Genomic DNA, 10,246 nt, shown 5'->3' on the forward strand with positions numbered 1-10,246 from the left:
CCCCGGGCAGCATCACCTCCGAGGAGCGGCAGCTCGACAGGTGGAGGGCAGGCCTCCTGACGAGGGGTCTCTCTTGCAGGTGGCTGCGGGGAGAGCACTACAGGTACAAGTTCAGCCGCCCTGGGGGCCCACACGCCGCCGCAGGCAAGTGGTGGCTCCGGAAGAGGATCGGCCCCTACTTCCCCCCCGTCAGCCTCCGGGACCTGGAGGACTACTTCCGCTCCCGGGAGTGGCCGCACCCGGCCGTGGATGTGGACTAGAGCCGCCCAGGCACCGACGAATAAAGCCGGGCCTGGCCGCGTGAGTGGAGTCTCGTGGGCCGGGCAGCGCCACCCACTGTCCTGGAAGCGCCCTGGGGGGCGGTGGGTCCCTGGGAGCAACTCTCCTGGCCTCTCCAGGCAGCCCCGGGCACCAGGGGCAGCTAAAGCCCCGCGTGCCTGGCACGGCTACGAGGAAGCTGCCAGTCCCTGCCGGTGCCCCCACGTCCGGCGGGCCCCGCCCTCCTCCCTGCCCGCAGCCGCCTCAGGACCTTCGTGCCGCCCCGAGGCCCAGTGCCCAGACGCGGGCACAGAAGCCCTTTGTTCCTGCCTGGGCGGGGCTCCTCCCCTGCTCTGCGGCCCCGCCCCCCCAGCCTCACACCCCGGGGTGCAGCCAGGGCTGGGGTGCCCACAGTGGCCATTCCGAGGCCCCGCGGGCACAAGTGAAGCTAATTACCCTCGCCTGGCGGCCTCTGCCCTGTGAGCTGGGGTGGCCCCAGGGCCCTACCGCCTGAACTTCGCGGAGAACAAACAACTCCCGCCCAGGGAGAGGTCTCCCTGCTGAAGCGACAGCCAAGCACCGGGTGGCATGGCCCCCCCCGGCCCTGGGCAGCCCCCCCTTCTCAGCCGGGCAGCAGCAGGCGCCCCTCCCACTCCCCCACTGTCCGGAGGGCCGGGCTGCAGCAGGGAGGGTCCCGGCGGGAACGAGGTGGGCACAGTGCGGGTCTGTGTGGGGCCAGCGGTCCAGGTGCCGACAGAGGGGCCGTGTTCCTGCTCGCAGGCAAACAGCCTCCCTGTGTCTGTCAGCACAGACCCGGCCTCAGAGCAGAGCCTGGAGCCAGCAAGTCTGCCCGCGGCAGCCACACGGAGCTGACCACCGGCCCGCTGTGGCCTGGGCAGCCCTGCCCGGGGGGCTGTCCTAGGAGTCCTGCCAACGGGTGGGGGCCCCGAGGACCGAAGAAGCCAGTGCCTTGGCTTGGGTGCCACCCCCCAGGACCACAGCAGGGCCCTGCCACCCCTCCTGCTGTACCCAGAACCCCTGCCCGGTGGCTCCTCCCTGGGCCCTCAGGCCAGCTGTGCCCCCCAGGCCCCCCACGACCCTTGAGAGCCACACAATGCTCAGGCCTTGGGGCACATGGGGACACTTCAGGGGACCCCAGGTCCAGGCACTGGGCCCTCTGACCAAAGACCCCCTCCCAGATCTACTCCCACAGCCTCCACCTGCGAGTCCGCAGACAGCTTCAGAGCCAACCCCGAGGCCCGCGGCCTCCTGAGACTGCATCCCTCCTCCACCCAAAGCCCTCCGTGGCTCCCCTGCCTCACCGAGCACACGCTGGGGTCACCATGTCCCCCCTCCAGCACCTGCTGCGCCGACACCCACAAGCCCGCACCCCCTCAGGGCCCGCAGCACCAACACAGGCCTGCATGAAACGCCTGAAGAAGGGCCCGAACTCCGCATCTGCCCTGCCCGCCACTGCCCTCTCTCGGCACCTGCCGTTTCCTGCTTGACACGGGAGACACTTCAGGATCTGGGGATGCAGGGACACAGGACGTCAGCCTCCCTCCCGCGGCCCTCTGGGGCTGGGGACGCTGCACGGCTGTGTCCAGGCGGCCGGGGCCATTCGCCCCTCCTCGCTCTGCCCCACCGAGTCCTCTCCCTGGGGAGCAGGGTCTGCTGGGTGAGGTCCTCCCAGGCGGCCAGAAACCTGCGGCAGAAGCCAGGCGGGTCAGGCTTAAGTCGACATGCTGGCAATGCTGCCCTCAGCTCCTGAACCCAATGGCGGGGGCACAGCCCACATGCGCCAGCCTTGGCTGGACCGTGGGGCATGGGCATCTTCTCGTTTGCTGAGAGGGTCCTCACTCAGATCAGAGACCCGCAGGGCAGCTGCTGTGCCCCCCTCCCCCTGGGGCTCCCGGGACGGCCCTGTGCCCCGTAGTCCCAGGCTGCTGCGGGGTGAATTCAAGAATGTTACAGGTTGCTACAAGTGGCGCAGGTGGGACTACTCCCGCCCTCCACCGCATGTTCCTGTAACTTCCAGAACTCTCCCCGTCTCTGGGGCGATGGCTCTTTCCATTCCTGATGCTTACTCTGGGCTTTTCTTTCTTCTCTCCTCGTCAATCTCAAAGCACCGACACTGGGTTTTCTAGGCAGCTTTCCTGTTCGCAGCTCACAGATGCACATGCTTCCTTCACAGTCCAGGTGGAGCTCTTTACCATCTTGGCCTGAAAACTTCCATTTCTTTCTCTTCCTCCTCCTGATCTCTAAGGAATGCAGCTGAAGAGCTCCAGTTGCGCCTACACTCTGCCAGATGCTGTGATCCTTGCCTGTGAATTCTAGAAATGTTGATTTCCCCTTTAGCTCATCAAAACAGAGGTGGGGATTTTAATTTCCAGATGAATGGATTTGGGCCTACCTTTCGTTTATCTTCAGTTTTATTGCATGCTTTGCCACCCCCACGTGCCCTGAGGATTGACGTCCCTTTTAGAAGCAAACAGTCTCCTGGGAAGGACAGCCTCTCCAGCCCTGAGGCAGCTGCTTGTCCTTCTCTGCTGAGAAGTTCCCTGGGTCCATTCCCCATGCTGACCTCTCTGCCCTGTATCCACACAGTATAAAGATGCTTTCACTCTCAGGGATGCGGTTTCAAAGCCACTGAGTAAAGTGGAGCTGACGTATCAGCCAATCAACCTTTAAACTCCTGACGTAATTGATGAAACTAACAAGCCTCTATCTAGCTTGACTGACAGAGAAAGAAAATGCAAATAACTAAAGTCAAAATAAAGTGGAGGCATTACTTTTTATGGAAATAAAAAGGATTACAATAGTACTATGAGCAATAGCATGCCAAAAAATTAGATCACATCAAAGAAATGGACAAAATCCTAGAAACATACAAACTGCCAAAAGTGACACACAAAGAAATAGAAAATTGTAAAAGATCTGTAACAGGTAAAGAGACTGCATCAGTAATCAAAAACCTCCCAATTAAAAAAAAAAAAATGCTGGACAAGATGGCTTCACTCGGTCAAGAGTTTAAAAGAGAATTAACACCAATCCTTCCCAAACTTTCAAAAAATTAGAAAAGAGAACAATTCTAACTCATTTCGAGGCCAGCTTTACACTAATAACAAAGTCAAAGACCCCAATATCCCTTATGAATTTTGCATCCATAAGCAAAAATCCTCAACAAAATACTAGCAAAATAACTGCATGATATGAGAATTATATGCCATGATTTAATGGAACTGCTTTAGAAAAAAATCAGTCATTGCAGTATATCACATCAACAGAATACTACAGGCAGGGGGAGGGTGGAGTATCAGGGACAGCACATAGTCCTCTCAACTATACGGGAAAAGCATTTAACAAAGTCCAACAACCTTTCATGAGAAGAGCCACTCAGAAAACTTCCTTAACATAAAAAGGTAGTTAGCAAAAACCCACAGCCAACATCACACTCGATAGTGAAAGAGTGAAAACCTTCCCCCGAAGATCTGAAATAAGTGGAGGATGCCCATTGTCATCAATACCACTTACTGAAGTTCCAGCCCAGAGGAATTAGTCAAAAAAATAAAAGGCTTTAAATTAGAAGACCTCTACTGAGAAGTGATGTGATCCTATAGATAGACAATTCCAATGATCCAACAAAACAAAATGAAAAACACCACCTAGAGCTAATAAATGAACTCACCAAAGTTTCAGGGTACAGAATCAACACAAAAAAATCAGATATGCTTCTATACACCAGCAATGAGCAATCTGAAAAAGAAACTAAGGAAACAATTTCATTTACAATGGCATCCAAAAAAAATATCTACTAAAATACTTAACCAAGGAGGTGAAAGACCTATACACTAAAAACTATGTAACACCGCTGGGAAAATTCTAAAGGAGACCTCTATCAGTGGAAAGGCAGATATCCACATCTGTAAACTGGGTGACAACAGTCTTAAGATGACAGTACTACCCAAAGCAGTCTACGGAGCCAATGAAATCTCTATCAAAATTCCAATAGCCTTAGCCTATAGAAATTGAAAAGCCAACACTCAAATTCACATGGAATTGCAAAGCACCCCAAACAACAATCTTATAAAAGAAAGGATAGGGGCACCTGGATGACTTAGCCAGTTGAGCGTCTGCCTTCAGCTCAGGTCATGATCCTGGGGTCCTGGGATCGAGCCCCACGTTGGGCTCCCTATTCAGTGGGGAGACTGCTGCTCTCTCTCCCTCTGCTTCTCCCCCTGGCTTGTACTCTCTCTCCGTCAAATAAATAAATAAAATCTTTAAAAAAAAAGAGAGAGAGAGAGGATTCACATCTTCTGATTTGAAAACTTACTACAAAGCTATAGTCATCAAAACAGTGTGGTCCTGGCATAATAACATAACATGGACCAGAGGAATAGAATGGAAACCTAATAAACCCTCACAGATAAGGTCAAAAGATTGACAAGGATGCCAAGACCATTCAGTGGCAAAATGGTGATGGGAAAGCAGGATCTAAGCACTAAAGAATGGAGATGGCCCCTTGCCTCACACCATATTCAAAAATTAATTCAAAATGGATGAAAGAGCTGAAACTATTAAAAGTCCCAGAAACATGGATCTAACAAATGGATTCTTAGGACACCAGCAGCAGGAGCAACAAAAGGAAAACCAGATAAATTGGACACAACATAGGCAGCCCTGGTGGCGCAGCGATTTGGTGCCACCTGCAGCCCAGGGTGTGATCCTGGAGACCCGGGATCGAGTCCCACGTCGGGCTCCCTGCATGGAGCCTGCTTCTCCCTCTGCCTGTGTCTCTGCCTCTCTCTCTCTCTCTCTCTCTCTCTCTATCATAAATAAATAAATTAAAAAAAAATAAATTGGACACAACAAAACTTAAAAGTCTTGTGCGTCTAAGGCCATTATCAGTAAAGTAAAAAGTCCACAGAGTGGGAGAAAATGTAGGTTATATAACTGGTAAGAGACTAGTAACCAAGATATGCAGGGAACTCTTACAGCTGAGCAGCAAAAAAGACCAACCCCAATTCAAAAGGGCTCATCAGCCATTTCTCCAAAGACAACATAGAAGTAGCCAAAAAGTACAAGAAAGGGGACTCAACATCCTTAGTCACTATAAAATGCATGTGAAAACCACAATGAGATACTACTTCACACAGGATGGCTGTGATTTTTAATAAACAACCAGCATTGGCAAGGATGTGGACAGACTGGAGCCTCTGTCCATTACAGATGGGAATGTAAATGGTACAGCTGCTGTGGAAACAGTCTGGCAGCTCCTCAGAAAGTTAAATGGAACAATAACCAAAGACCCAGCAACTCCTGGGTCGGGTACACATACGCAGCAGAAATGAAAATGGACTCAAACAGATACTTGTACATGAATGTTTGTGGCAGCACGATTTACAACAGCCAAAAGGTAAAAATGACTCAAATGCCCACCAACAGATGAGTACATAAACAAAATATGGTCTCTCCATACAATGGAATAGTTTTCAACAGTAAAAAGAAAATACTGACACCTGCTACAACGTGGATAAACTTTCGAAGTATTACACTTACGCTCCGTGAAATAAACCAGACACAAAAGATCACCTATCATATGGTTCTATTTGTATGAAATATCTAGGGCAGCCCAGGTGGCTCAGTGGTTTAGCGCCACCTTCAACCCAGGGCCTGATTCTGGAGACCCAGGATCGAGTCCCACATTAGGCTCCCTGCATGGAGCCTGCTTCTGTCTCTGCCTCTCTGTCTCTGTCTCTCTCATGAATAAATAAAATCTTTTAAAAATATACCTATAACAGGTAAGTCTGTAGAGACCGAAAGAACTGGGATTGATAGAGGCTGGGGTGAAGGAGAAGAGGGACAGAATCATGGGTAGTGTGGTTCCTTTTGAGGGGATGAAACTAGAACTAGACAGAGATGGTGATTACACAACACTGATACACTAAGTGCCACCAACTGTTCCCTTTACAACAGTTAGCTCTGTGGTAATGTCTTTTAAAATAAGACAAAAACCAGGGCCCCTGGGTGGCTCAGGGATTGAGCATCTGCCTTTGGCTCAGGGTGTGACCCCAGGGTCCTGGGATCGAGTCCCGCATCGGGCTCCCTGCATGGAGCCTGCTTCTCCCTCTGCCTGTGTCTCTACCTCTCTCTATGTGTCTCTCATGGATAAATAAAATCTTAAAAATAATATAAATAAAACAAAAACCAATAAAAGCCTTTTAAGTGTCCCAAGACCTGGACCTCCCTGTCTCGAGGCCAGGAGACTTCACACTGCTAAGACCTACTGGGACTGCGGGGGAAGCCAAGCAGATAAAGCACTCATCCCTTTTGTGTTAAGTGCATAGGGCTAGATTCTCTTAAGGCCAATACATAAAGCGATGCTTAGCCAGTGGGATAGAAAGTATCCAGAGGCAGCATATGACCATACATGAACTCTCTTAACTGATGATCTAGGAAAGACAGTTACAGATATGCAGCTACCAATTAGTCACAGAAAATCTGAGTAAATAAAGGCAGCCATGGTTACACAATACATAAAACTTTTGCCATCTAGGTGGCTTTCTGCCAAGGCTGTCTTCCCCGCCTTTACCTGGGATCAGCTCAATACCTAGCATAGATGGGGTGTGTGGGCACACTGGGACTCCACTGGGACTGACCTGGCTGGGTGGGTAGCAGGCTGCAGGAAAGCAGCACCTTGTCCTGATGACATGGGGACTCCCAACAAAGATCTTTGTATAAAACCAGAACCCTTTCAGAGCCAGAACATTTTAGAACAAAACCTGTGAAACCCTACCTGGTTTTTTGAAAATACCAGTGAAATGGATAAACCTCTAGCTACAACAGTCAAGGATAAAGAAGAGAAAACGCAGATTATGAATATCAAGAATGAAAGCAGAGTCATCACTACAGATCCTACAGACTGTGAAAGGGAAATAATATTATCAACTGTATTCTAATGAATTTGGCATCATAGAGGAAATGAAAACAATTCTATGGAACATATAAATTACTAAAACTGACTCACATAGAAAGAGAAAACCCAAGTAGCCCCATAACAACGAAAGAAATTGAATTCATGATTTAAAACCTCACAAAGAAAATTTCAGGCTAAAAAGACTTCACTGGTGTGTTCTAGCCAACATTTAATGGAGAAATATTATCCTAAACAAACATTCATATGCTGCTGGTCAGAATATAAAAAAGTACAACTGCTCTGGATAAGTTTGGCAATTCTGAAAATACTAAACACATTTACAACCCAGCCAAGGATCTACCCAAAAGAAATGAGAAAACAGACCTGTGAGCAATGCTTTTAGCAGATTCATTCAGACTGGCCAAAAATGAGGAAATAGCCCAGGGGCCCGGCAGCAGTAGGAATCCATGGTGTTGTATCCACACAACAAATAATCCTTGGCAATAGATGTTAATGATACACATAACAACACACCTGAACCTCAAAAACATGCTAAGCTAATGAATCCAGACACAAAAGAATATACACCAAATGATGCCATTTATACGGAACTCTAAAGAGCAAAAGAAGTCTCAACTGCAGTGACAGAAAATAGGTCAGTGGTTACATTACCTGGGGCCGTGTTGGGGAGGGGTTGACTGGGACGTAGAACAAGGGAATACTTGGAGGGCCGGAAACACTCTATATCTCAATTGCATGGTAGGTACCCTGGTGTACACACTTGTCAAAAAACCATCAAGATATACACTTAAAGTAGCTGCATTCTATTTTATATAAATTGCAACGGACTCTCCAAATAAAGCTCTGTTTTGTAGGTTTTTTTTAACTTCCATGATCTAAATACTCCCACTGCATCTTATTTTTAAAGCGGCCAACATATCATCACTCAGCAGAGTTGAAAAGGGAGGGATACACATGGTCAGCTCTTGCATGCTAGCATTAAGCCACCACCTGCATGCTACCACCTGTACCTCAATTGAGTTGATTTTGAAAACCAAAGATGACAAGGAAACCCTGAACTCTGCCTAGAACGGGCTAAGATAAAGAACGCGGGCAATGCCAGTGCTGAAGGCGTACAGCAACCAAAATGCTGGCACATCTGGGACCCAGCAGCCCCTCCCTCAGTGTGTACACAACAGACACACGGGGATCCCTGGGTGGCGCAGCGGTTTGGCGCCTGCCTTTGGCCCAGGGCGTGATCCTAGAGACCCGGGATCGAATCCCATGTCGGGCTCCTGGCATGGAGCCTGCTTCTCCCTCTGCCTGTGTCTATGCCTCTCTCTCTCTCTGTGTGTGTGACTATCATGAATAAATAAATAAAATCTTAAAAAAAAAAAAAAAAAAACAACAGACACATGGACAGACAGCCTCCAAGAGACCTACAGTTAAGGTAGGTCTGCTCGTAAGAGACAAAAATTGCCAAAACTCATCACCAAGAGTAGAACGGACAGGATACTTTACAGCAAAAAGAATTGACGATTTACAACCATGACAGATGGAGTGAATGTCACAGGTGTGCTGCTGAGCAAGAGGGGCACATGCGCTGGGGCACAGGCTGCGTGGCTAACTCTCACAGACGTGCAGGACAACACTGGGGGCTACGCTGGGCCAGGCTTATGATGCGGATGGACACCAGGAGCCACAAGGGTCTGGCAACGTTCCAGTTCTTGGCTTAATGGTCATTACACTGATAATCAGTTTGTGAAAAGTGTTTTGAGAGGACATATTTTGTGGACTTTTTTGTATAAGTTCCAATTCATGATTAAAATATTTCCAACAGAAAAATACATTTTCATGGTCAAGCATGAGAGCCCACTTTGTTTCTGGTACGTTTATCATAAAGAGCACTGAGCTGCTTGTACTGCCACAGACACAGAAGTGTAAGCAAAACGGATGTCTGCATCCACCGTGCGTCCTGAGGTACTTATGTCCCCCCATCCTCATGTGTGTCTTTAAAAAAAATTTTTTTTAAGATTTTATTTATTCATGAGAGACACACAGAGAGAGGGAGAGAGAGGCAGAGACACAGGCAGAGGAAGAAGCAGGATCCCTGCAGGGAGCCCGACGTGGGACTCGGGACTCGATCCCAGGACCCCGGGATCACAACCTGAGCTGAAGGCAGACGCTCAACCACTGAGCCACCTAGGTGTCCCTTCTTGTGGGTCTTGACTATGCTTTTCCTTTGCTTATCACCATCTCTCTCCACCCTCCGTTTTCTACTCTTTCCAAGTGTTTTGTCTTTTTTTTTTTTTTTTTTTTTTGTCTTCTTTTTAAGCTGTCATGGGACCTATCGCAGCCCAGGGAGGGACTGGGAAAGCCCCACAGGCCCCCTCTCTCCACACAGGGTACCCGGTTGGTGCCCTGGTTCTCCTGTGAGGGTGAACCTAAAGTCAGCCTGAAACCAGAGGGACACATGCAAACTTGACAAAGGCTCACGCAACAGAGAAGACGGCAGGCGGCCCCATTCCCGCCCACGTCTACCTGTGAGGACACCTTGGTTTAGGGCTAAAAGCCAGGAAAGCTGTGATGGGCAAAGCCAATGAAACAAGATGATGCCTCCTGTCTAGAGGCAAACGATGCCTTTATCCTCAGGGAGGGTCACTGGCTCTGGCAGGCGCTGCACCTGGGCCGTGGAGGGCACTCGGCGCCAGCCCTGCAGCTGCAGGCCTTTCTGTGGCGGGCACACATTTGCATCTCAATAACCCCTGATTAATATTTAAGGAGCCAGCTGTCTGTGCCACATGGAAAAGGGGGGAAAAAAACCGCCTTGTTCCTTTAAGGGGTGGGCTCAAGGCTCTTCATCAAGTGGCCTTCATCTCCCTACTGGGTCTTCACACTCAGACAATTCTTCTCCATGAAAAAATATGAAGCGCCATTAGCGAGTTATCAGGGGCCGACTGTGTCCCCATCAATGCCCCTCAGTCCATTGTGGCCGTCGTGCAGCTGCAGGGCTGGCGCAGAGCAAGCTGCCAAGCTGGGCTCTGTCCCTCTGTCTGTCCGTTGTCCCTGGGC

The 10,246-nt window shown here is 49.8% G+C and overlaps 1 protein-coding gene across 8 annotated transcripts in view; it reads left to right on the forward strand.

Annotated features, from left to right (window-relative positions):
• The window catches only part of LMF1 (lipase maturation factor 1), an 88,216-nt gene extending 79,626 nt beyond the window's left edge, over positions 1 to 8,590 (forward strand). For 7 of the 8 annotated variants that reach the window (XM_049111570.1, XM_049111572.1, XM_049111568.1 and 4 more), the window contains one exon: positions 80 to 8,590. In XM_049111570.1, coding sequence (XP_048967527.1) covers positions 80 to 741 — 662 coding nt within the window. In that variant the 3' untranslated portion in view covers positions 742 to 8,590. The remainder of the gene's footprint in view (positions 1 to 79) is intronic. The other variant, XM_025417094.3, reaches the window with a different exon arrangement.
• The last annotated feature ends 1,656 nt before the right edge of the window (positions 8,591 to 10,246 follow it).

This window comes from Canis lupus, chromosome 6 (assembly GCF_003254725.2).
Source record: "Canis lupus dingo isolate Sandy chromosome 6, ASM325472v2, whole genome shotgun sequence".
NCBI lineage: Eukaryota > Metazoa > Chordata > Mammalia > Carnivora > Canidae > Canis > Canis lupus.